Below are 27,750 nucleotides of genomic sequence, written 5' to 3'. Positions count from 1 at the left end.
AGAACTAGTAAGCCTGGTGGCTGCACGTCATTACCAAATTTACTTGTAATAGTCTATTGACACCCACTAGAGATTCAAGATTGCAAAACTCAACCCACTTACTTGGTTTGTTTAAATACTTTTGCATAAAAAAGAAACATACGAGGGAATTTCAAATGTTCTGTTTTATATTACAATCAGATCGGAAAGTACTTGCCTCAAAGTTACTATCAGGCCTATTACTGTTTAAGAATTTGCGGCCGGGCACGGTGGTTCACGCCTGTCATCCCAGCACTTTGGGAGGCTGAGGTGGGCAGATCACAAGGTCAGGAGATGGAGAACATCCTGGCCAACATGGAGAAACCCCATCTCTACTAAAAATACAAAAATTAGCTGGGCATGGTGGCACGCGCCGGCGTGGTGGCACGTGCCAGTAGTCACAGCTACTCGGGAGGCTGAGGCAGGAGAATTGCTTGAACCCGGGAAGTGGAGGTTGCAGTGAGCCGAGATTGTGCCACTGCACTCCAGCCTGGCAATGAAGTGAGACTCTGTCTCAAAAAAAAAAAAAAAAAAAAAAAAAAAGAATTTGCATATTTCTTCCTTTTGGCATGAATCCTCATACTAAAGGCTGCACGACAAAATCTCAGAGGTAAAAACTAGCTTGACTTCTAGAAAACAGCTGGAGGGCGGAAAGGGGATTGAGTAACAGTGAAATAACGAACAATTATAATTACTTTCATTATTGGAAATCTACTAGGAGAAAAGCTCTGATAGTCACTTTTTGAACATTCATTATTTCAAATCCCTATAAAAACAAAATACATGCTCTACTCTCTTAAGAAAAACGGGTCAACAATCTTTTACAAAGGCCATCGCAAACTTACACAAAAAAATACTTTTGTGAGGACATCTGCCAGCAACTGCCTGTCCAACTTGGGACTGTTGCCACTAGTGTTATTGATCCTTGTAGCCAAGGATAATTGATTCAAAACAATTATGTAATCCCCCTCTTATATCCTTTAAAAATCTTTATCTTCCTTTACCTCCCTGAATATGCATGTTTACTATGGCATGTGTATTCCCACTGCAATGCCCATTCCCAAATAAATATGATATAATATAAAAAGAAAAATTAAAATTAAAATTAAAAAAAAAGAAAAACGGGTCAGAGAAATGAAATAAGTTGCTGAAGGAAATGGACAAAGATTTGAATAGAAGATGCCAAAGTCTACACACTTTCCACTATTTAAAACCCTATCTAGTCTTCCATTGAGAGAAAATAATCATATCATCACATTAAAATTTGCATTTGTGTACAAATAGTTTATGTGAATATGTATATGTATTACAGAAATAGAGATGGATAAAGACACAGAAAATAATTGAGAATAAGCCAAGAAAAGGAGCAGCTATCCCAATACCCCTGGTCCTAGTTCTGCCCTGGATGTAACAGTCAGAAAATCACTCCACTCTCTGGGGTCCTGTTTCTTCAACTGTAAAATGGAATTAATAAGCAAGAACTTACTTCTACTCAAAAAAGGATAGGGGCATGTTAAAAAGACACAGGAGCCAATCTGAAGGAACCCCATTAGCCAAAGTTGGAACAATTTGAGCAACAAAATAAACAGTGACGGTACTGCATGATAACCCATATAATATTTTTAAATCCATGAGTTCATACTAATATAAATAAATAACTGAAAAAATACATGGATGGAGGAGAAGAAGCAGCTCTTCCTTACAGGGGAATCCCAATTAGTAAACACAGAAAGAATGAGAGAAATATATAATCACAATTAGGTAAGGAATAGAGAGTAAGAATCACCACAGGCAACTTCCACTGAAAGAGACAAATTAATGAGTGAAGATTTGAAAAGAAACAGGCTATTATTAATAGAAAACTCTCAAACTATCTTACCCAGGATATTTATCAATTTCAAAGGGAAAAAATAGTAACTTAACGTGAAAAAACCCACAAGATAGAACCTTAACCAAGTGATCAGAGTTAACATCATCAGTAATAAGATACAGCTGGTACCCCTTAATATGATGTACTGAGAATACTACTACTATTGTAGTAGTCTTGCCAAGAATATGTAACCTCAATCTAATCGCGATAAAACATTAGACAAACCCAAACTGAGAGACATTCTACAAAATAGCTTGCCAGTTACCCATCAAAAGTGGCAAATTCATAAAAAACAAGGCAGGAAAGGGAAATTGTCACAGATTAGAGGAGACTAAAGAAATAGAACTAAATGCAATGTAGAATCCTGGATTGGATTCTAGAATAGACCAAAGGCATTAAGGGGAAAACTGGTAAAATATTAATTTTCCTAGTTTTGATTTTTATACTATGATTATATAAGTTGTTAAAATTAGGGAATGTATTTAACTGCAAACATATTACAATTAAAGGTGAAGTATTGGGTTCCTAAATCACATCCCATGCTTTTCCACCTCCGAGCCTTTTATCACATCATTCCATTTAGCTGAAATGTCCTTGCTCTATTCTTCTTGGCCAAATATTTCCCGTACTGCGAACTCAAATAGAACGCTAGCCCCTTCATGGTTCCCACGGTCAGAAGTCATTTTTCTCTCCTATTACCCCCACAGCACTTTAACCACACCCTTCCCATAACACGTATCACACTCCCCCTTGTATTTTAGCAACTGATATAAATGACTCATTAATCCTACCTGACAATTCATTAAACATTATCATATTATCTCTGTTATGCCACACAATGACTATAATTGTATCTGACACAGATCTGGGGCTCAGTAATGGCTTTTGGAAAGTCCCTTGATTACAACTGCCATTGTGAACTTCAAGTTCATAAGGCATCAATAAATAATCCAGATTGCCAATGTATTCATATGCAATGAGAGCTAGAACTGCCAAGGCAATAGGGAACTCATCTCAGGTTAGCCAGCATATTTTTTCCTATTAGAGGAGACATATATGGAAAGCTAAATTAGGATCAGAAGGTTGCCTGGGAAGCAAGGAGAACAAGTTGGGCAATTTTCGTGAATAAGAGTAACAGGCTAAATGGCTTGATCATAAAACTACACTCACTACAGGGCCAGACTCTCTTGTTCTCAGCTCTGGGCCTCATCTTTGCTTAGTGCTCCACCAATACTGACAAATTTTTCCTTTATGACTATTTGTCTATTTCCACACTAACTATTCTCTCCTTTTTAATTTTTTTTATTATTTATTTTGCCATTCTCAGCCCTGGCTGCATTTTAGAATCACCTGGAGAACTCTCAAAAACCCTGATGCCTGGGCCATTCCCAAGGATCAATTAAATCAGACTTTCCAGAGGTGGGCCTCAGGCCTCAGGATTTTTGATAGCTCTCCAGGTGATTCTAAGATGCAGCCAATGTTGAGAACTAGTACTATATTGATAAAATTTTTATTTACCTATGTTAATGTCACCAAGCAGAAAATAGACAAGTCCAACATTTCCTGCCTTTTTCCCTGATATCATATGTTCTCTCCACCACAACCACTACCACCACCCACTCCTGAAAATATGTGATATCACCTATTCTCTAGTGTGTCTACTAATTTAATGCCTAGGTTTCTGGAGATGCCTTGTCTTCACCCAAATGGAAGGCTTTCAGGCAGTATCTCACAGGTCTCCAGTGCAGCACATTGTTAGGTATATCAGCACAGTAAGGTAGGACAAAATACTTTTAACATATACAACAGGTAGAAGGATTCAATATTTTATCATTACCATTAGTGTTTGACAGAAATGAGGTGGGAGGCAGCTGGAACCAAGAGGTAAAGAATACATCAAAAAATTTCTTAAGTGCTAACTTCTTTGTGGTTCACTATTGTGGGTCCACGATGTGATAGAAAAATGAATCAGAAAAAGATCAATCCCACATGCTGAGAATCTGACATGGCTCATATGATGTAAACTGTGCTTTGTATCATGAGAGATAAAGATTCTGTGAGAGTTGGGGGGATTGGGATTGGGGTGGGGAGTGATTTCTAGCCAGGAGATTATGAGAGGCTTTGTTTATGGGAAAGGAAACTTGTTTATTGGAACCTTTGATTATGGGAGAGAAGGTGGCATTTAAGCTGGGCCTGGGAGTCAGGGTAAGATTTGAAGATGTGGGACTAGGAGGAAGGGCATTCTCAGAAGATATGGCCTAAGCAAAGATAAAAAGGCGTGAAACTGTGGAGGATGGGCAGTAGTTCCACTTCCTTCCTACATGGAGGAAAATAGAAGACACCAATATTTGAAATATTCTGCCATTCTGGTAGTTTTGGAACTATTCCCCATCAAAGATTTGGTTAAATCTTGACCAGAAATTATAAGAGTTCAGTTGTCTGCTCTTTTACACTCATAACCTGATGTATGTGTCCAAAGGGTTGGGTAGTAGATGCAGAAGCCTCACTAACGCATTTATATATTTCAGTCTTGAAAGGTCCCAAATTAAATTACAGAACAGGGAACCTGGAGATAAAGAGATAAGCCATTTCAATGGTAGTGATAGCATTTTTCTATGAGGTGCAATTTTGATCACCCGCCATTTCCTATACTATTATTTTACCTTAATAAAAAGAGGATAACACCAGCCCTGTGCCAGTTAAGAGTAAATTTGGGTCTGATGATGAGAAATATCTCTGTTAAAAAGAATGGAGCAATCTGTGCAAGTCACTCCTCAGGAGTCCGGGGAAGTGGCAACCTGCCAGCTCAGTGGCACACAGAGCCCAGGCGGCCCCACAGCTGTCTCTCAGCACGGCCAGCAGCCCTCACCATGGCAACGGCCCCTCCCGGGAGAGCAGCTCAGCCCACTGAAACCACCCGTCATTTAAAAATCAACACAGATGATTCCGGATGAGATCCTGTGCAACAACAACAAAAATCTTATAGAACTGTCCCTTCTAAGAATGTAATTCAGACAATATAGACTGTGAATTAGATGGGTGATTCTCAAAATTCAGTAGGCTTTAGGCTCATTTGGCCCGCTTGTCAAAACACAGATTGCCAGAACCCCACCCCCAGAATTTCTAGATTCAATGCAGCTGGCTGGGGTAGAGGCAAAGAATTCATATATCTAGCAAGTTCCCAAGTGACGCTGATGATACTGGTCTGGGGTCACACTTTGAGAACCACTGGGTTTCATACTAGCATTGTATCACTGTTGATTTCCTGATTTTGATTACTGTACTATGGTTACGTAAAAGAATGTCCTTGGTCTTAGAAAATACTCACAGCTAGATTATATTTAGGACAAAGGAGCATCATGTCTGAAACTTATTCTCAAATGGTTCATTAAAAAATGTAGATAGATAAAGCAAATGTGGAAAAATACCAATTTGGGAATCTGGATAAAGGGCATATGGAAGTTCATTGTGTTATTCTTGTAACATTTCTGGTAGTTTAAAATTACATTAAAATTATAAATTTTTTCAATTAATACAGGGAAAGAAAGTTATAGCAATATATACTATGTATGTCTAATATGGTAGAGAGAAGCCACATATGGTTATTTAAATTTAAACTAATTAAATTTAAATAAAATTTAACATCCAGGCCCTCAACTGCACTATCCACACAGCAAGTGCTAAAGAGCCATGTATATGACTAGCGACTACTATATTAGACAGCACAACTATAGCCCATTTCCATCAGCACAGAAAGTTCTGTGAAATAGTGCTGACTACAGTTTAAAATATTCTAAGACATGGAAAGAGTCTTTGAAAAAGTCAATGTCCTAAAAGCAGCAACAGAGGTAGCAGTAATAGTTATAAGCAGTATGAATCAGTTGTTTCTAAAATAACACAGTTTATTAACTGAAGGAGGCTAAAGAAGAAATATGAACAAATTATAGCAGGTGGATCATAATGTGCAACATATGCATATGCAAGTATCTGCAGTTTTGCATGAATTGGTGACATATTTGCCAGAGTAACTATTCAATATCACTGATCACACCTGTCATCATCTTACTGATTTTCTCAACAATCCACTGGATGATGGACAAGCAGATATCCAGACGACCTGGTTCTTCTCCACTCACCCTCCGCCCTGTCCACTTTCCTCCAAGCAAAGCAGGGTCAAGACATAGATGGGAAAATACCCAGCTAAGGCTGAGGCTGACCTGAAGGGGAATGGCCAAGACATGGAATATTTCAAACTTGTTCAGATATTTTAACTTGGCTATTGGTTTCATTTTGGGTGATACATCAGCTAATGTTTAAAGCAGACAAGGTTGTTTTCGCTGCTATCCCTTTTCCTTCTGGGCTTCTTTTCTTTCTCCTGTCTCTTCTTTTCTCTCTCTCAAACAAATGGCACCTTCAAGTTAGGTCGAGTTGTCCAAAGTTTCTGGCCCAAACAGAACTGCTGTCTAATCTAAAGAGCATCTTTTTTTCCTCATGTCTTTTGGGCTCCAGTAACATCCAAGTGATAAGCTGACTTCATCCTAAAGTATGAACAGTACCAAATTCTCCCAAGGTGCATTTGGCTAACCCCTAGCTTCCATAATATTCTGGGAGATACTTTTTGGGCATAGTCATCTTTGGGTATTCTCTACCTGACCCAAGCCCTGTCAGTCCCCTCTCTATAACGTCTCAGGAGTAAACACACAGATCCACACTGCAGCTACACATTGTCCATTTTCCCCTCTCCCGCTTCTCCAAGCAGCTTCACACTCCCTTGGGGCTCAGTAAAATACACAGCTATTACTTGGATAGAACTCAGAGTGGTTGGAAAAATTGTAAATACCTCAAGCTGTAAACCACAAATTGATAAATATGAGGAATTCTTGTGGGGAAAAAAGCCATATTTCCATTTCCAAACTTCTACTGAAGAAATTAAACCATAGAGCTGGAATCCAAAACTCAGGACATATACCTCTACTCTAACCAAGCATCTGTTAGAGCATTTAAATGTCCGTCTAAGCATCAGACCATTCTAGAAGGTTTGCCCCTCCCCCTATCAAAAAATTGTTGAAGCATTCTTCTGCAGTAATTTCTCCTTTTTTGTTTTTTGTTTTTCTTAGAGATAGGGTCTTACTCTATCGCCCAGGCTGGAGAGCGATGGCATGGTCACAGTTCACTGAAGCCTTGAACTGCTAGGCTCAAGCAATCCTCCTGCCTCAGTCTCTCGGCTAGCTGGAACTACAGGCTCATACAACCACGCCCCGCTAATTTTTTAAATTTTCTGTAGAGATGGAGGTCTTACTATGTTTCCTAGTCTGGTCTCGAACTCCTGGACTAGCAATCCTCTCACTTCAACCTCCCAAAGTGCTGGGATTACAAGTATGAGCCACCACACCTGGCCTCCTCCTTAAAATATATTCGTTTTTACTGAGTTTGCCAATGGAGGGAAAAAAAACCCTTCCTTAGAAACAAGTTTTGTCAATTATCTACAGATAATCATTCTCAGCTGCAAGACATGGGATCCCAGGTCTTTATAGTTTAATTTTATGGTATGATAATTGGACTTTTAAGATATCTTTACAGAAGGCTTTTTACCATTCAGCATATTTTTATAAAGACTTCCAAGAGAAAAGGAGGGTCTCACCTCACAGTACTCCGTGATAATGCAGAAATTATCTTGCTCCACAAAACTTGCATGGAACTTGACAATGGCTGGGTGGTCCAGCTTGGAGAGGAGTTGGGCTTCCAAATTGGCCTGCAAAGTTTCATTCGGATTTAGTTCTCCAACAGATATTTCCTTAAGTACCTTTCTGCGGTCAAAAAAAAAGTTAAAAACATTTAGAGCTGAAAAACACATTTAACAAATATCATCAAGTGGTACAGAGCCACTAATTAATGCCCAGGTTGTGACCTACTCATATATCTGGTATTGCCTATTATGACACTGTGTCTCCTGGTGGGATCTGGGCCTGTTTTCCTGTCCTGCTTCCCCAAGGCCTCTGACCTCCTCATCTGTGTACCCTACAGTTCTGTAAGGGCAGACATGGAACTAATCTTGAGCAATATTGCTGGGGTGGCCCTTCCTCCACCTCTCTAGATGTTTCAGTGTCTCTTGGTTTCTCTTATAGTTATCTATTTCTATCTGTCTCTTTCTATGTGTGTTCATACACACACACACACACACACACACAAACACACACACACATATATATATGTAATCCATCACTCTGTCTCTCTGTATCTTATTCTTTCTTTGCCTCTTTCCTTCTGTGTCTCTGCCTCTTTCTGTGTCTCTCTTTGCCTCTGTGTATGTATTTACATGTATTTACACACACTCACAGGCATGCTTCTGTCTCTCAGCTTAAAATTTTCCAAATATATCGACTTAATATCAATAGGAGCAATATTTATTTATTTTCTTTTTAAAACTATCCTTGGCATATCATACTTCATTACTACCAGTATTTAACAGGAAAAATTAACTAAAAACATTAATAGAGATATTTAGTATTTCTAACATGTATAAATGAAAGAAGAGCTCACTAAATCCCCAAGTCATTAATTTAAAAATTGTGATAACTCTATGAGGAATAGACGAAAACATTATCTCTTCCCATCTAAGAAAAAAAAGAGTCTGATAAACAAATCAATTATAGTACCAAAGTGTGAACTAGACTATTGGAAAAAAATACTTTAGAACACCAATTATGTTTGCAGACACAGTCTGCTGATTATAAGCAAGCATTGGCAGTTCATTAAGGCAAGTTCTGCAGGACCTGTACTAGAAAACATTTTACAAAAATCTTCTTTAGGAGTTGCTACTTATGCATATCAATAAAAACGTATTATAGTAGAAAATTTCTTTAGGCCCTTTAACCAATGCATAGATTAACCATCATTCTCCAGTCCTTCCTAACAGATGGTGACAGATGCCCTTGCCACAAGGAATGCCTCCAGCTAATAAGCTCTCCTTGGCATGCCCATGAACTTCTGCCCTCCCAGTTGAGATGTGTGCTTACCAAGTCATTGTGTTTATTCCCAAGTCTGCTAATGCCAGTTATGCTCATCATTGTAAATTTATGACTTCAGTATACCTTAAATGAAGAGTGAGCATGAAAGTTATCTCTGCTAGGAAAACTAAGTCAAATGATTACCAAAAAACTTGAAAATAAAAAGTTGCACTGTGGTCTGAGAGATACTTTGTTATAATTTCTGTTCTTTTACATTTGCTGAGGAAAGCTTTACTTCCAACTATGTGGTCAATTTTGGAATAGGTGTGGTGTGGTGCTGAAAAAAATGTATATTCTGTTGATTTGGGGTGGAGAGTTCTGTAGATGTCTATTAGGTCCGCTTGGTGCAGAGCTGAGTTCAATTCCTGGGTATCCTTGTTAATTTTCTGTCTCATTGATCTGTCTAATGTTGACAGTGGGGTGTTAAAGTCTCCCATTATTATTGTGTGGGAGTCTAAGTCTCTTTGTAGGTCACTCAGGACTTGCTTTATGAATCTGGGTGCTCCCATATTGGGTGCATATATATTTAGATTAGCTCTTTTTGTTGAATTGATCCCTTTACCATTATGTAATGGCCTTCTTTGTCTCTTTTGATCTTTGTTGGTTTAAAGTCTGTTTTATCAGAGACTAGGATTGCAACCCCTGCCTTTTTTTGTTTTCCATTTGCTTGGTAGATCTTCCTCCATCCTTTTATTTTAAGCCTGTGTGTGTCTCTGCATGTTAGATGGGTTTCCTGAATACAGCACACTGATGGGTCTTGACTCTTTATCCAATTTGCCAGTCTGTGTCTTTTAATTGGAGCATTTAGTCCATTTACATTTAAAGCTAATATTGTTATGTGTGAATTTGATCCGGTCATTATGATGTTCGCTGGTTATTTTGCTCGTTAGTTGATGCAGTTTCTTCCTAGTCTTGATGGTCTTTACATTTTGGCATGATTTTGCAGCTGCTGGTACTGGTTGTGCCTTTCCACGTTTAGTGCTTCCTTCAGGAGCTCATTTAGGGAAGGCCTGGTGGTGACAAAATCTCTCAGCATTTGCTTGTCTGTAAAGTATTTTATTTCTCCTTCACTTATGAAGCTTAGTTTGGCTGGATATGAAATTCTGGGTTGAAAATTCTTTTAAGAATGTTGAATATTGGCCCCCACTCTCTTCTGGTTTGTAGAGTTTCTGCCGAGAGATCCGCTGTTAGTCTGATGGGCTTCCCTTTGTGGGTAACTCGACCTTTCTCTCTGGCTGCCCTTAACATTTTTTCCTTCATTTCAACTTTGGTGAATCTGACAATTATGTGTCTTGGAGTTGCTCTTCTCGAGGAGTATCTTTGTGGCGTTCTCTGTATTTCCTGAATCTGAATGTTGGCCTGCCTTGCTAGATTGGGGAAGTTCTCCTGGATAATATCCTGCAGAGTGTTTTCCAACTTGGTTCCATTCTCCCCATCACTTTCAGGTATACCAATCAGACGCAGATTTGGTCTTTTCACATAGTCCCATATTTCTTGGAGGCTTTGTTCATTTCTTTTTATTCTTTTTTCTCTAAACTTCCCTTCTCGCTTCATTTCATTCATTTCATCTTCCATCACTGATACCCTTTCTTCCAGTTGATCGCATCAGCTCCTGAGGCTTCTGCATTCTTCACGTAGTTCTTGAGCCTTGGCTTTCAGCTCCATCAGCTCCTTTAAGCACTTCTCTGTATTGATTATTCTAGTTATACATTCGTCTAAAGTTTTTTCAAAGTTTTCAACTTCTTTGCCTTTGGTTTGAATTTCCTCCTGTAGCTCGGAGTAGTTTGATCGTCTGAAGCCTTCTTCTCTCAACTCGTCAAAGTCATTCTCCATCCAGCTTTGTTCCGTTCCTGGTGAGGAACTGTGTTCTTTTGGAGGAGGAGAGGCGCTCTGCTTTTTAGAGTTTCCAGTTTTTCTGCTCTGTTTTTTCCCCATCTTTGTGGTTTTATCTACTTTTGGTCTTTGATGATGGTGATGTACAGATGGGTTTTTGGTGTGGATGTCCTTTCTGTTTGTTAGTTTTCCTTCTAACAGACAGGACCCTCAGCTGCAGGTCTGCTGGAGGTTGCTAGAGGTACATTCCAGACTCTGTTTGCCTGGGTTTCAGCAGCGGTGTCTGCAGAACCACGGATTTTCGTGATCCGCGAATGCTGCTGTCTGATCGTTCCTCTAAAAGTTTTGTCTCAGAGGAGTACCCGGCCATCTGAGGTGTCAGACTGCCCCTACTGGGGGGTGCCTCCCAGTTAGGCTGCTCAGGGGTCAGGGGTCAGGGACCCACTTGAGGAGGCAGTATGCCAGTTCTCAGATCTCCAGCTGCGTGCTGGGAGAACCACTGCTCTCCTCAAAGCTGTCAGACAGGGACATTTAAGTCTGCAGAGGTTACTGCTGTCTTTTTGTTTGTCTGTGCCCTGCCCCCAGAGGTGGAGCCTACAGAGGCAGGCAGGCCTCCTTGAGCTGTGGTGGGCTCCACCCAGTTCGAGCTTCCCGGCTGCTTTGTTTACCTAAGCGAGACTGGGCAATGGTGGGCCCAGGATTAAGAAATTCACTCAAAACTGCTCAACTACATGGAAACTGAACAACCTACTCCTGAATGACTACTGGGTACACAACGAAATGAAAGCAGAAATAAAGATGTTCTTTGAAACCAACGAGAACAAAGACACAACATACCAGAATCTCTGGGACACATTCAAAGCAGTGTGTAGAGGGAAATTTATAGCACTAAATGCCCACAAGAGAAAGCAGGAAAGATCCAAAATTGACACCCTAACATCACAATTAAAAGAACTAGAAAAGCAAGAGTAAACACATTCAAAAGCTAGCAGAAGGCAAGAAATAACTAAAATCAGAGCAGAATTGAAGGAAATAGGGACCAAAAAAACCCTTCAAAAAATTAATGAATCCAGGAGCTGGTTTTTTGAAAGTATCAACAAAATCAATAGACTGCTAGCAAAACTAATAAAGAAAAAAAGAGAGAAGAATCAGATAGTCGCAATAAAAAATGATAAAGGGGATATCACCACCGATCCCACAGAAATACAAACTACCATCAGAGAATACTACAAACACCTCTACGCAAATAAACTAGAAATTCTAGAAGAAATGGATAAATTCCTCGACACATACACTCTTCCAAGACTAAACCAGGAAGAAGTTGAATCTCTGAATAGACCAATAACAGGAGCTGAAATTGTGGCAATAATCAATAGCTTACCAACCAAAAAGAGTCCAGGACCAGATGGATTCACAGCCAAATTCTACCAGAGGTACAAGGAGGAACTGGTACCATTCCTTCTGAAACTATTCCAATCAATAGAAAAAGAGGGAATCCTCCCTAACTCATTTTATGAGGCCAGCATCATCCTGATACCAAAGCCGGGCAGAGACACAACCAAAAAAGAGAATTTTAGACCAATATCCTTGATGAACATTGATGCAAAAATCCTCAATAAAATACTGGCAAACCAAATCCAGCAGTACATCAAAAAGCTTATCCACCACGATCAAGTGGGCTTCATCCCTGGGATGCAACGCTGGTTCAACATATGCAAATCAATAAACATAATCCATCATATAAACAGAACAAAAACCACATGATTATCTCAATAGATGCAGAAAAGGCCTTCGACAAACTTCAACAACTTCATGCTAAAAACTCTCAATAAATTAGGTATTGATGGGATGTATCTCAAAATAATAAGAGCTATCTATGACAAACCCACAGCCAATATCATACTGAATGGGCAAAAACTGGAAGCATTCCCTTTGAAAACTGGCACAAGACAGGGATGTCCTCTCTCACCACTCCTATTCAACATAGTGTTGGAAGTTCTGGCCAGGGCAATCAGGCAGGAGAAGGAAATAAAGGGTATTCAATTAGGAAAAGAGGAAGTCAAATTGTCCCTGTTTGCAGATGACATGATGGTATATCTAGAAAACCCCGTTGTCTCAGCCCAAAATCTCCTTAAACTGATAAGCAACTTCAGCAAAGTCTCAGGATACAAAATCAATATACAAAAATCACAAGCATTCTTATACACCAATAACAGACAAACAGAGAGCCAAATCATGAGTGAACTCCCATTCACAATTGCTTCAAAGAGAATAAAATACTTGGGAATCCAACTTACAAGGGACGTGAAGGACCTCTTCAAGGAGAACTACAAACCACTGCTCCACAAAATAAAAGAGGATACAAAGAAATAGAAGAACATTCCATGCTCATGGGTAGGAAGAATCAATATCGTGAAAATGGCCACACTGCCCAAGGTAATTTATAGATTCAATGCCATCCCCATCAAACTACCAATGACTTTCTTCACAGAATTGGAAAAAACTACTTTAAACTTCATATGGAACCAAAAAAGAGCCCACAACACCAAGTCAATCCTAAGCCAAAAGAACAAAGCTGGAGGCATCATGCTACCTGACTTCAAACTATACTACAAGGCTACAGTAACCAAAACAGCATGGTACTGGTACCAAAACAGCAATATAGATCAATGGAACAGAACAGAGCCCTCAGAAATAATGCTGCATATCTACAACTATCTGATCTTTGACAAACCTGAGAAAAACAAGCAATGGGGAAAGGATTCCCTATTTAATAAATGGTGCTGGGAAAACTGGCTAGCCATATGTAGAAAGCTGAAACTGGATCCCTTCCTTACACCTTATACAAAAATTAATTCAAGATGGATTAAAGACTTAAACATTAGACCTAAAACCATAAAAACCCTAGAAGAAAACCTAGGCATTACCATTCAGGACATAGGCATGGGCAAGGACTTCATGTCTAAAACACCAAAAGCAATGGCAACAAAAGCCAAAATTGACAAATGGGATCTAATTAAACTAAAGAGCTTCTGCACAGCAAAAGAAACTACCATCAGAGTGAACAGGCAACCTACAAAATGGGAGAAAATTTTCGCAACCTACTCATCTGACAAAGGGCTAATATCCAGAATCTACAATGAACTCCAACAAATTTACAAGAAAAAAACAAACAACCCCATCAAAAAGTGGGCAAAGGATATGAACAGACACTTCTCAAAAGAAGACATTTATGCAGCCAAAAGACACATGAAAAAATGCTCATCATCACTGGCCATCAGAGAAATGCAAATCAAAACCACAATGAGATACCATCTCACACCAGGTAGAATGGCGATCATTAAAAAGTCAGGAAACAACAGGTGCTGGAGAGGATGTGGAGAAATAGGAACACTTTTACACTGTTGGTGGGACTGTAAACTAGTTCCACCATTGTGGAAGTCAGTGTGGCGATTCCACAGGGATCTAGAACTAGAAATACCATTTGACCCAGCCATCCCATTACTGGGTATATACCCAAAAGACTATAAATCATGCTACTATAAAGACACATGCACACGTATGTTTATTGTGGCACTATTCACAATAGCAAAGACTTGGAACCAACCTAAATGTCCAACAGTGATAGACTGGATTAAGAAAATGTGGCACATATACACCATGGAATACTATGCAGCCATAAAAAATGATGAGTTCATGTCCTTGGTCGGGACATGGATGAAATTGGAAATCATCATTCTCAGTAAACTATCGCAAGGACAAAAAACCAAACACCGCATGTTCTCACTCATAGGTGAGAATTGAAGAATGAGAATACATGGACACAGGAAGGGGAACATCACACTCTAGAGACTGTTGTGGGGTGGGGGTAGGGGGAGGGATAGCATTAGGAGATATATCTAATGCTAAATGACGAGTTAATGGGTGCAGCACACCAGCATGGCACATGTATACATATGTAACTAACCTGCACATTGTGCACATGTACCCTAAAACTTAAAGTATAATAAAAAAAAAAGTTGCAAAAATAAACAGCTGTCAAGTAACTGAAAAGACAGTTCTAAAAAGGTTAAAAATGTGAAAATCTAGTATTCTGAATTCAGATTGTTACAGAAAATAAATCTAGAAAACTAGGTCCTAAAAAATAATATAAAAATAACATATATCTTATGGATGTAGTTTATGCAAAAAAAAGATGAAGGAGTCTCTAAACAGAGGACATTGGATGCTGGCTATACAGCCAAAAACTGGAGAAAATGTACAATTATCTATTTTAAGTTGACGTAAATGTTTTAAATAATGTCATTTTATTTTAAAATTGTTTCCTTTTTTTAACCAAGTACCAGCTTCAATCACATTGGAGAGAACAGCTTCTACCATTTTTAAAAATGTGATTATGCTATTAACTTTTCAGTAATTCAAACAAGCCTATCCCTCTGTTTTACGATGGAAGAACCATAATATCCTCAGGTATTACCAGAGGTAGAGCTTTCTTCTTGTTTCATATTCAGGGTCTAGAAGTTTTGATATTGCAGTCAGCACACTATTGTATAGTATTCCCCCATCCCATTTCTCAGTGAGAGACTACAATTAAAAAAACAAAACAAAACAAAAAACTCATTACAATTCTAAGTTAGGAAATCTGTCCTAGAAGCTGAGAGCCTAAGTAGGAAAATATAGAAAGTGCCCTTATCATATTCTGGGGTTGGGTAACATTTGACCTTTTTTTCCCCAGAGCAATAAAAGCTGGGTTAAGTTTCCATTCTCCAAAAATCTCATAAGGAAAACCTTCTAATCCAAGATGACCATTACTGGGAAGTCACTTCCCCTAAAATTTGAGTCCTTTAATATTTTATTCACTTTAAATGTTCTCCATGGTCTTCCCATTCTGAACTCATCTCATCCCCAAAAGACAACCAACAGCAGGCATAAGCTGCTTCCACAAAGAGGAGGCCAATTTGCATTAGAAAGGGCAGCTCTGCCTCAGGAACCTCACAGGCAAGGACTCCACTATGCCATTAACAGGTGTCTTTAAATGTGACTACAATATAGAAAGTTGGAACACTTGTCTTCCTTCCCCTAACAGGTGTTTTCACATTGGTTTTAAACAGCCTATTAGGCTCCTTTTTAATAAGAAGTAGATTCTAGAGAAATGCCTGCTTGGTAACATTCTGAAGAAAGATTGTTCTATCAAGAATTTGGTTTAAAATGACCTAATGTTATTAGGAGTGGCATTTCAGACTGTTAGTGTACCCAAAGAAGCTTGAAATGACATACAAGACAGTTTTTTTAACTACTGAAGATTACAAAGCAGCAGGCGAAGCACAATGACATCTTCATAGAGCTTTTCAGTAATTTACTGTACCCCAGCTAGCATGCAGTTATAAAAGTCACAATGGTTAAGTATGACAATATAAAGTCTTGCAAACTTGCAATATTCTCTTGCTGTGAAGGAATAAATGCTCTAAAAAGCTTCAGGATACTTATTTTTCCTTGCAAACACCAACTATTGTGCAGCAGAGCATGAGATTTTACATATAAAATGTAACTACCTGAGTCCCGTCTGGCACCCTGATGATAAAGCATAAAATCTCATTTGTCCACAGTTTAGCAGATGAAGGTAGGGCTATTAAGACAGGTGATATCTATTATAATCTCTCTAGCTGATGCGGAGACGTTCACCTTCCTTGCCTAAAATCACGTCACTGAACTGACAGAGGAAACTCTCATTGCATATCACTTAATACGAGATCTGTATCAGCCAAAGACAGCATGGAAACTTACCAAGTCAAGGACAGTTTGTCACTTGCTCAGTGATTCCAGCCTGTCACCCCTCCTAAATAACATGACAGACATTTATTTTATCAGAGCCTCAACTCAGGAGAAATTTCATGACAGTAGCAAAACTAGGCATCCCCGGAGACTTTCCAAGTCACATGCTTTCTTTCTTTCTAGAATCAGTGAACTGACAAACTTAGAGAATAACTTTGGAAATTCGGGATAACTATGGCTAATTTCATTCCCTTGAAATTGGCCTACCTTTTGTAGAAATGGGGAAGATGATATCTTTGAGATATTAATTAAGGGTTACTTTTCTCCAAATTTTCACGTATCTTTTCACATTTTCCCCATTCAACCAGCAGCATACACTGCTTCAGGTAAAAGGTGAAATCACTACAGAAATATGAGTCAAACACATGTCTTTTGAGTTTTTAAAGACCAAGACTAAAGAGAAAGGATCTGGAGGAACATATGAACAGTGAATGGGTGAGCATTCTTCCTGCTGCCAGGTGAGAACAAGATCTTTCTCTAGACCAGGGGAAGGGGACAGGGTCAGAGGGCAGGTAAAAAAAAGTAGAAACTGCTGAGCCCTTGAAAATAATTGCTGTGCTGTAGGTCAGGTCCAGAAAGGCAACTAAAAAGAGAACTCCAAGATGGGTAGGAAGGCCTGAGAGCAAGAGACCTGTGCTCTCCCTCCAAAGTAGGGCTTAGAGGATTGCAAAACCCCCACATTTTCTTATGTCCAGCAAGGGTAAGGAGCTGCAAAAAGCTCTCCAAGGGGCGCGTAAACAGATGGGCCTAAGAGAGCTCTAGAATCTCCGGTATTCCAGTAAGGCATGGGGAGCAGCAGAATGACATCCCATCCAGTCAACAGCCATCTCAGTGAGGGCCAGTCAGCTGGTTGAACTGGAAAACTTTGCAGTAGAGACAATGGTCCTTTCCTTTCTGATTTAACTATTAACATTCATTACAGGTAACTAGTAAATACCTACTACATGACTACAGTGTGGTGGGCACTGAGGAGTTATTGTCTGCTTTTGTGTCTACTGGGAAAGACAGACAACAGGTAAATGTGCATGAATGTGTATATATCATGTATGGTTGTGTTTTTCAAAACTTCAAATTGCGATGAATGCTATAAAGTTGAGGTAAGGATGTCTGAGGCCTTTCTGATTTCAGAGCTGTGACCCTGATGTGATCAGCAGCTACTGTACCCACTTAGCCTAAGCCACAGGAAATTTTAATTTCAACTTAGACAATGAGCAACTTTTTGGCTTTGGATTTTGCTTTTGTGTGTGTGTTTTTTTATTTATCATTTGCCTGTTTTACAAAGAGAGATTATCAAATATAATCAGGGGTTTTAGGATTTTTCATCCCTCTAGGAAGGCAGGAATTATTTTTATCTGCCTTTCTTAAATGGGAAGGTCTCTTTTTTCTAATTTACAAGGAAATAGTTTCATTATAGAAAAATTTAAAAACACAACATGAGGAAAATATTACCCACAATCCAACACAGAAACCATCAGAATTAACATTTCTGGGTATTTCCTTACAATCTTTTTGCTACATGTATTTCTTAATAGTAGAGGCCAGCCAGCTTACACAATTTGCTTAGTGCTGTTTTCATAAGACATTATTGTAGCAGACACTTGTCATTTGTGGCTGCCCTCTTTAGACAGCTTCCTTACACTGTGGCAGATCCCTGGGCTGTGAGTCTTGCCTCCCCTGGAGAGATAAAAACAGACAAACCGACTCTATGACTCCCAGCCTCTCTTGAGCTTGGGGTGCTGATGTGTGACCTAGGTTCTGTCAGTCAGCTGCATCCAGCCAACACTTTGATGTGAGTGTGAGCTGCATCAAGAAACAAGGTGGCACAGTGTCTCCATTTTGCAAATACACGTGTCATCAGAAACAGCATGGCCCTGAGCTCAAGGGCAGTAGGTCACTTCACTGGTGATGTTCTGCCCTCTAGCCTGCTCCCCCAGCCCTCCCACCACTGCTATGAACTATCTGTGTTCTGTAACAAATCCTTTTCTGCTTAAACTGGCAAAGGGTGGCTGCTCTTACCTGCACCTGGGTGTCCTGACCAATGCAATTATGCATCACAGAAGTACTTTCAGGTGTTACCACAAATCACTGTAAACACTTTGGGGCAATGAAAGCCAAACCTCCAAAGGTCTGGCTCATTTGGGTTCACTTTTATTTCCACCTTAGACTCTTCTAACGTATTTAAGGCTGCGGTAATTCTTTCTCCATTTACATGTAGATAGAAATTGATGGTGGAAAACATCCTGTTTTAAAGTTATTTCATCTCTTTTAATATGATATATAACTTTCAAAAGTAAAGGGGCATGAAAAAGATATATAATGGCAGAGAGTAATATTTATTCAAAAAATTGGCACATTGATAAAAATACTGGAAAAGCCAGGAACCAAAGGTACATAAAGGAATAGCTGGTAGGGGAAAAAAAGAGTAGAGGTTAGTAGCAAGTATACTACAGTATACTACAGATGGAGTTTCATTTTATTTCTGTTGTTCTTCCTTCCCTTGGTAAAACAAAAATATTATTTTTATGTCTGTGTCACATTAAAGGACAAAATTATTTTATGGGTTATCCCCATATGCCACAATATGCACTGCTTTTTGTTTTTTAACAATTAAACCCACGGAACTAGCTCATTCGGGGGTTAGAACTCTCTAATTCATCTTGTCCATTCTACGCACCCCTGATCACAAACATGTAGCAGAGTCTTTGGACAGAGCAGGGGTTAAAAGGGCATCATGGTGCAGTGCAGGAATGGCAAACTGTAGGTGCCCATGGCAGACATCAGCAACTGAGGAACAAACTGCCAAAGACTTTGAGACAGGAAATCTCATCCTTCTGTTACTTTACTGTCTATTAACTATCTTCTGTGTGCCAAATACCATGCCATGTGCTGGAGATACAAAGATGAAAAAGACAAAACTCCTGCCTCCAAGAGAGCTCAGTCCCATGGGGAGGCCAACAAGTATATAAATAGTTGGACAACTTCATGATAAATGCTAAAATAGAGCTGGGGGTGGGCAGTGAGGATTCCTAACCTTTCTTTGAGGAGGAAGAAAAGGCAAAATCCACGGACTAGAGCTTCAGGATGTTCACTTTTGCAAATGCAAACTGCTTTATACTTGCTGCATTGCCTTTTCCCTGGGTGGAGCTCAAGCAGCAAAATAAATGAATGTATCATTCTCTACTATTTGCCCTGTATAAATCAATATCCAGTAGAAGAGTGTCTGTATTTGCATTACCTGAATAGGCTATGAAAGCTAATCAGCATATAACTCTTTAAAAAAATGACTTAATACATTATATTATATATTACAATATTTTATATATGCTGTATATTTCCTTAGAGTAAACACATACATACACATACACAAAATCACACTATACATTATGGAATGCGGAATTAAAATGCTACAGGGAGGAGGAGTATTTTTTAAGAGATATGTAAAACTGTCAGGTTCATAAACCTCTCCTTCCTTCCTTGTTTTCTTTCTTCCTTCCTCTCCACCCATTTATTCCCCATTTTTTCCAAAAAATATTTAAGCTTTACATAGCAAGATCTTTAAAATAAGTGTGAGGAACCCTCCCATTAAGCCATGCTTTGCTCTGGAGGACTCTCTTCATTTGGGTCCCCTAGAAGGTGAACCTTGAGACAAGGATTTGAATGCAAGTAGTAATTTGGGAAGTAATAGGAAAGTGGGGAAGTGAGACAGGAGGGGAAGGAAGCCATGAAACGGTATGTCATCAAGACAGTTACCACTGAGGGCAGTTGGAGCTTAATTCTGTCAAGAAACTCTGGGAACTAGAGTAGAACATTAACCTCAGAGTTCTCCTGCCCAAAGGGTGAAGAGTAATGGGGCTGGGATATTAATCCACCAATTCCCATTATTCACTGGCTAAAACTGCTCCCTGTAAGTATTAATTCCTCCACTCTTCTCCCTTGCCAGAGCACAGGAAATCCTAATGGCTAGAAAGAGCACTCAGGCAGAATTGCATGTGCAGGCAGTTGGAGGCTGAGTCCATGCATAAGAAAATGTTAAGTGCCCAGGGGATACAGGCAGGACCCCAACACTGTCTTCCACAGGATCAAAATAAAGGAAATTCCTCCCATTTTAAATTCTGGCCTGGTTTCCCTATACTCCTGAAGATGGCTAGTATATAAAGATTCCTAGACAAAGTAAAATAAAGTGCTCGAATATTCAACAATGAAACTGCAAACCAATTACAACCTATAGATAAATTCCATTTACTATGCTTTTCAAGACTGATTTTCTTTACAAATATTTTAGCAGCATATAAGGGTATTACAGATAATAGGCAAATAATAATACAGCTAATAAAGAACAAAAAAAGGAGTAAAATTATTTCAGATATTTTTGTTTGGCAAACACGCTATTTCCGGCTGCTGTCTGGATTATATTTCCATTTGTGGTGACAACTTTCATGCAGTGTCTCAATGCTGGTACTATAACAAATCATTGCAAGTTGCCTTTTAGTTTTAAGGAGCAGAAGAGGATAAACAAAAATTTTAGGAGTAGGTGGTTTGAAGACAAATATTGCATGAATAAAAAATATCTAATAACCATCATGTGAATTCTATGATTTTTCCCATCTGTATAAATAAGCAAAATAGAAACGACTTGAGCACATGTCTCAAGGCTGGAAACAGTGCTGGTGCTCCCTGGAGTTCTCTGCAGAGAATCTCTTGTGTCAATGCAAGAATAGAGCTGGCGTCCAAATGGACCATGTCCTGCATTTCCCTAGAGGGCTTCTTGGAAGTCACATGGAGAAAAGAAAAAATGTCTGACCACTGTGTCGTGCAAAGCCCTTCCCCAAGCACATGACCAAAGAGTTGATAGCCAAGCCAAAAAGAATGCATGACAGCATGTTAATTAACTGGAGAGCAACAAAAGTCTGCATTTGTTCAGGCAGTGTTAGAAAAGCTTGTGCATTTGTGCACTCACAACACGACAGCCATTTCCCCCCCAGTTCTAAATCACAGCCTCCATAAAAGCTGCTGGGGCTGTCTCATAGAAGAGTGGAGAAAAAAATTGCCCTTCCCTCTTCTTTTACCTACAATATGAGTGGATTCCCTCATATTGTAGGAGGAGACAGCTTTCTGGAACTTCTTTTTATTTACTTCTCTAAAAGTTCTCTTTACAACCAAGGATGCCTTGGGTCAATTCTAACTTCCCCTTAAAATCATATATAGCTCCTCCTTGTCCCTATCTTTCTCCCCCACAACCTGAGACAAATGGTCAAGCAATTCTATTTTTCTTATTTATACAGATGGGCAGAGTCATCGAATATTGTGGCTTCCTTATTGTGAGAAACACTGATGACTGCCTACCCCACACAGTCATCCCCCAACACCCCTACCATCATATGCTCTGGAAAGGAGGATCCTCTTCCTAGTTCCTGCGGTGAATCATAATTGGTCTGGAAAAGATGTTCCTCACTGATGAAAAGAGAAGCATGGGAGGAAACTCTTCTTTAATCCACCTCTGCATGTGATCATCTGCATGTGACTCCTTGAACTATGGCAGCCAGCTGGAGCCATGAAGTAAGCCACCCTAACATGACTGGCAGAAACATGGAGAGGTAAGATAGAAGGCACCAACGTCCCTGATGATGTTGCTGAGCTGCTGAATTAGTCAAACCAGAACTGCTCTCTCTCCAGACTTCTCGATAGGAGGATAAGGGTTTCTTATTGTTTAAGCCATTTTGATAGCATCAGCCATTTCCTGATACTACCACTTTGCTACAAGAAGGAAGAGGAGATGTTTAAAGAAGAAGAGATTAGAAGCAGGGGTAGAGAATGTAGTACAGTAAATATTCCACTCATTTGCAAATGCTTAAGGTTATAAAAACCCAAATGACAAAGTTATTTAGGTATAGCTATGCTGTATAAAAAGATTAGAAGAAAGGTAAGCCCCTTGAGAACTGGGCTATGTCTTATTTACTTAGAAAGAAGTTAATGAGTCTACTAATTTAAACAAAAAATGTATAATTTGGCTCTTTTCTATTTGAGCATTGATATGAATCTTTTAAAAATCATGACAAAATGAACTACAGTGAACTACACAGAAATGAACCTATTGTGAGAAAAAAAACTGGGGGATAAATGACTAAAAATTCTTTGTTATTAGTACATTTCAAAACTAAAACAATGTGATATTTGTTTAATTTGAAAACATAATTCAAAATTATTTTATATAAAAATTTTTAAGTTATTTAAAAACATCAGGATTCAAAATTATCAAAATTCCACCAGTGTTATCCTTCTTCCCTTAGGTGATGATATAGAAGTAATAATAGCAAACAGAAGATAATCTAAAATGAGAGGCAAGAAAGAAAAGAGTGAAGCAAGGGTAATGGATGATTCGCCAATCAAAAAATATAAAGATTTTAAAATAAATACTGAATTTAAAAAGACCAAGAGAAAAAGAATTCTTAAAATATTTGGTTTTCACTCTCTCCTGCCAGAAAAGAAAAGAAAAAGAAAATACACTTTATAAACAGTAATAAATATACCTTTTTCTATAGTTCTCTAGTGATAGGAGAGAAAAAAGTACTAAAAATGCAAGTTTATAAAAATTTCCTTGCTAACATACTTGCTGGAATAGCTTTGATCTTATCTGGAAGCTGAATTACCCATGGGAGCTGATAATAACATTAGCATAGACAAAAAAATGGCAGCTATTCATACCTGAAAAAAAAGGTTTTGCTCTGATGTTTCACAATATCTCAGAGAAATGATAATACCCATTGTAACGGCCTGGCCCAAGAGAAGCACAAAGCTACCAAATTTTCTTAATGTGTTCCCCATATTCAGCTTCTTTTCCAGTTTTGAAATGGATTTTATGTTTTTGTAGAATTTTAAAGCTGGACAAGACCCTCAGAAAGCAGATAATCAAAGTACCTCAACCAATTGAAGTCCTGGGACATTAAGCAATTTATCCAAGGTCACAAAGCAAGTTACAATGGAGCCACCATTTACCTCTTGAAGGAGGAAACAGACCATCAATTCTGAAGAATAGACTTTTGTCTCCAGATTTAATGGTTTTCCCTTTCTGCTGTTAGTATAGAGATCTTCAGTATCTAATGAGTAAGACAGTCTAAAATTTTTCATTTTTCAAAGAACAAAAACTCCTGACACCTGCTTTCTTCCCTTCCCTAGCATTAAAGAAAAAAGAAAAAAACAAAAACAACTTGTCGTTGTGATTGGAATAATGGTTTTGCTTTCGATGAGGCACTAATGACCCTATGTCTGTTCTTCATTACCATTTGAGAGTTACAGAAATCTCATGGAAGCTAGGAATATTGCCAATTATAGCACTGCAGATTTGGAGGTTTGGGAAAAGACATCATACAGAAGAGGGAGGCAGTGTTTCTCAGGACTTACTCTCCCAACAAGGTGGTGAAGTCTACATTTTGAGGTTGTTCTAAGTACCACAACCCTGCAGGTATAATTTTGTGTGTTTGAGGGCCAGTCTTTTTAAGAGTTCAACTGAGCAAAATTCATTTGATTTAAAATTGTTAAACAATGGAAAAGTAGTAATATGCCTTAAAAACAAAAATAAATATTGATAACATAAGACTCTAGGCAACAAATCACTCATTCACTCCATTATGCTTTGAGAAGTTCTGAGCTTACAGCAAAGATCCTACTTATGCAGGCAAGGAAATTAAGTAGCATAACAATGTTAATAAGAATATAAAAAAAATTTACCACAGATAATTTGGTTAGCTTCTGTTACAATTATTATATGCTCCAAATTTAAAATTAGTGTTAGGTTAATATTCGAAATGCAATATTCTAATGAATAATTATTCCAGGTTTGTATTTTGAATATTACAGAAAAATACAAGAATTGCAGATTTCAGTGAGACAATCAGATGACCATAAAATCAAGATACAGTAACAAATTGAGTTTTAAGAAGCAACAAAAGCTGATTAGCTCCATTTCCTTGAGTAGGTAAAAATGAGAAAAGATAAACACTGTTTAAAGTAAAATTAAATTATGATCTAGGCAAGAAATTGTTTAAACTAATAAACTAAAAATAAAAAATAAAAAAATCTAGGGTTTTAATGAAATAAAGTTCTTTAACCTTGTTTATAATAGTAGTGGTTTGGCTGTCTTACTGTTAAGACAGCCAAAATAGCAAAAGTTTATAATTCTAAATTTCAATCTTTATTTCATCATCATGGCAAGTGTAATATGCAGGCTTGAGTTACAACTTTTTAACTACAGGATAAAGCCAGTTGTTACCGCATTTAAGTTTGAGATGGAAAGGGAAGAAAATGAAACTCTGTATAAGCATACTTCCCTTAGAGGGTTTAAATAACTGATTCTGGGTCTCATATTTTTGCTGAGTTGTGCTTATACCCAAATAAAAGTCTATTTTTGTGCACCTAAAAAGTCAGGGCATAACCTACCAAGACAGCTTAAAGGAGAATCTACTACTAGGAAGGATCTAGTTTCCCTGAATGACAGCTTATGGATTTAGTCATTGATTTGTAACACACACAAAGTCACCAAGGACTGTGTAAGAGGAGGGAGAGACAGGGAGAGAGACATGGCTCGCCTGTCTTTGATTACACAGGCTTTCTTTTTCAGAGACAGGAGGGCGGGGGGAGCCTGGCTAAATAAAGTGCTTTGGACGCTTAGCACTTGCTACAGCCAACGAGATGCTGTGTGGTTTCTCCTGCCTGCCCAAGTTGTCTACAGGAGCTCTGCAGCAGAGACATCCTCTTCAGGTCATAATGTTGAGTAAGGGACACTTAAAAAAAGAAGCTTGGGCGTGGTTTTCTATGAGTTTTGTTTCTAGAGATTCTGGAATTTGAGAATAAATCAAAATATTTTCATGTTAATATGATCAAAGGAAAACATTATTAGAATAAAAAAGTGTGATACTTGAATACAAAGAAGGGACACAGGGTCTTAGAGCAGTGCTTCTTGAATTTTATTGTGCATACAAATCACCACAGGATCTGTTCAAATGCTGCTTCTGGTTCAGCAGCTCTAGAGTGGGGCCTGAGAGCCTACATTTCTCAGGTCTCAGGTGATGGCTGCAGCTGCTTGTCCAGGGACCATACTTTGAGTAGCAAGGCTGAGAGCAGGTAGGGGTCCGGAAGACTGCCAGGGCTAAAAGTGTTGAAGAGCCCCAGTGTTCTCTAGAGGCTTGGGACAGAGGGTGGATCCGAAGAGCAGACCAACAGACAGGGAATGTGTCCCCCTCTATCCCCCAACCTACTCACCCCTCCTTCCCAGCAACCTTGAAATCTCATTTGAAAACAAAGAACTGGGAACAGCTGCTAGTCCAGCTTCATCATCTTACAGATGAGAACACTGGAACTCAGAGAGGCTGCAAGAGTGGACTACATGCCCTCCTGAGAAGATTCCACAGCCAACACTGATATGACCCCAAAACCGTCCGTTTTAAAATACTATGAAGAAAACCTTCCTTACATTTTAACCCAAATTATTTAAACTATAGTTTGCACTGGTTTCTTCTTGTTCTATTCCCAGTAATGATAAAGTACAGCTGCCCAATGACCCTTTGAACATTTCCTATTACATAATTTATTACCTTAATGTATTTATACTCAGCCTCATTTCACAGACAATTTGACATAACATATAATACAACAAAAAATTAAGACCAGCAAGAATAGAACACAAATAGGGAAAAGAACACAAATATGCTGGCCAGAAATTATTGCTATGATTGAGCTTCAAATTTAATTCCAAACTTCTTGAAAGGTATTTTTATTATTACTATTAATACTATTGCTGTTGTTGATGGTAATGTGATACAATTCTTGCCTATTACGAGGGGTATTTCAATCTTTGGATCCTGAGTGTCATAAGCCAGTTTTAATTTTAGTCACGTAACAGTGAAGATGTTTCCCAAGGAGAACATCAGTGGTTCTATTAAATAGAATTCATTCAGAAACAGAATTCCAACTTACATATGAAATAATGCACTTTGATGTCTAACTTAAGAAAAGCTTCTCAACTATTACCTTAATTCCAGTTTCTAAATTCAGTACACGTGTATGGGGCACCTGATCTGTGGAAGGTACTTTACTTATCACAGGCACAGCCTCTGCCTTCAAGGACTTTGCAATCCAGTGGCAAAGCACAGACAAATAATTAAAAGCTGTAAGAAACTGTCATGCACCTTAAAAGGATGAAATCAATATCCTAAAGAGGCAATCAAAGACCAAGATATGAGATAATCATAAGAAAACCTCTACCCACTAAAATAGTGATACTGGTGATGATTATGGCAATAGTAAGTGCCATACATGAGACAGTTATTTGGCACCATGTACTGTGCTAGGAGACTATTAAAATCCTCTTGAAATAAAGAAACTAAGACACAGAGAGATTAAGACACAGAGTCTGTTAAGTGACAAACCACACTCAATAATAATGAAACTGAGATCCCATTTGTAAATCCTCTTTTTCTTTTTCTTTTTTTTTTTTTTTTTTTTGAGACAAGTCTGGCTCTGTCGCCCAGGCTGGAGTGTGGTGGTGTGATCTTGGCTTACTGCAACCTCCACCTCCCAAGTTCAAGTGATTCTCCTGCCTCAGCCTCCCGAGTAGCTGGGATTACAGGGATGCGCCACGATGCCTGGCTAATTTTTGTATTTTTTTTTTTTTAGTAGATATGGGGTTTCACCGTGTTGGCCAGGCTGGTCTTGAACTTCTAACCTCAAGTGATCAGCCTGCCTTGACCTCTCAAAGTGCTAACATTACAGACAGGCGTGAGCCACCGCACCTGGCCCCCACTTCCAAATCCCGGGCATCTCACTATCTCACCCCTATGGGATGCTGCCTTCTGAGTTTATGAAGTCAAAGTCCAATGAGCTTCACACCAAGAACACAACTCAAAAATACATCTCTGCACAAGGTTGATAGTCTGAATAATCCGGAAAAAAAGGGAGAGGCGCCCTCCTGCCCTCCCCGTCCCCAAGGCACATGTACATGTTCCAATTTTTATGAAAAGTATTTTTCAAAAATTGTATAGCAATAATCCTGACACAAATCGCTGGCAATATTGAAGAAGTGATGATTAAACAGATGGCTTGTGAGAGTTTAAAATATAAAGCAGCGGCCAGTTTAAAATATAAACGAGCTCACATGGGCTTATGGAGAATATGCCAAATTAACCTAATTTCTTTCTG

At 38.7% G+C, this 27,750-nt stretch overlaps 1 protein-coding gene across 25 annotated transcripts in view; it reads right to left on the bottom strand.

Annotated features, from left to right (window-relative positions):
• Window positions 1–27,750, bottom strand: part of NEK11 (NIMA related kinase 11) — a 327,448-nt gene that overhangs the window by 261,953 nt on the left and 37,745 nt on the right. For 24 of the 25 annotated variants that reach the window (XM_054483262.2, XM_054483259.2, XM_054483263.2 and 21 more), the window contains exon 3: window positions 7,530–7,695. In XM_054483262.2, the coding sequence (XP_054339237.1) occupies window positions 7,530–7,695 (166 nt within the window). Of the gene's footprint in view, window positions 1–7,529; window positions 7,696–21,932; window positions 22,008–27,750 lie in introns of those variants that run through there. The other variant, XM_063661307.1, reaches the window with a different exon arrangement.

Source organism: Pongo pygmaeus, chromosome 2 (genome assembly GCF_028885625.2).
Source record: "Pongo pygmaeus isolate AG05252 chromosome 2, NHGRI_mPonPyg2-v2.0_pri, whole genome shotgun sequence".
NCBI lineage: Eukaryota > Metazoa > Chordata > Mammalia > Primates > Hominidae > Pongo > Pongo pygmaeus.
The sequence above is the reverse complement of the archived record's forward strand: the minus strand, read 5'-3'. Positions and strand labels throughout refer to the sequence as shown.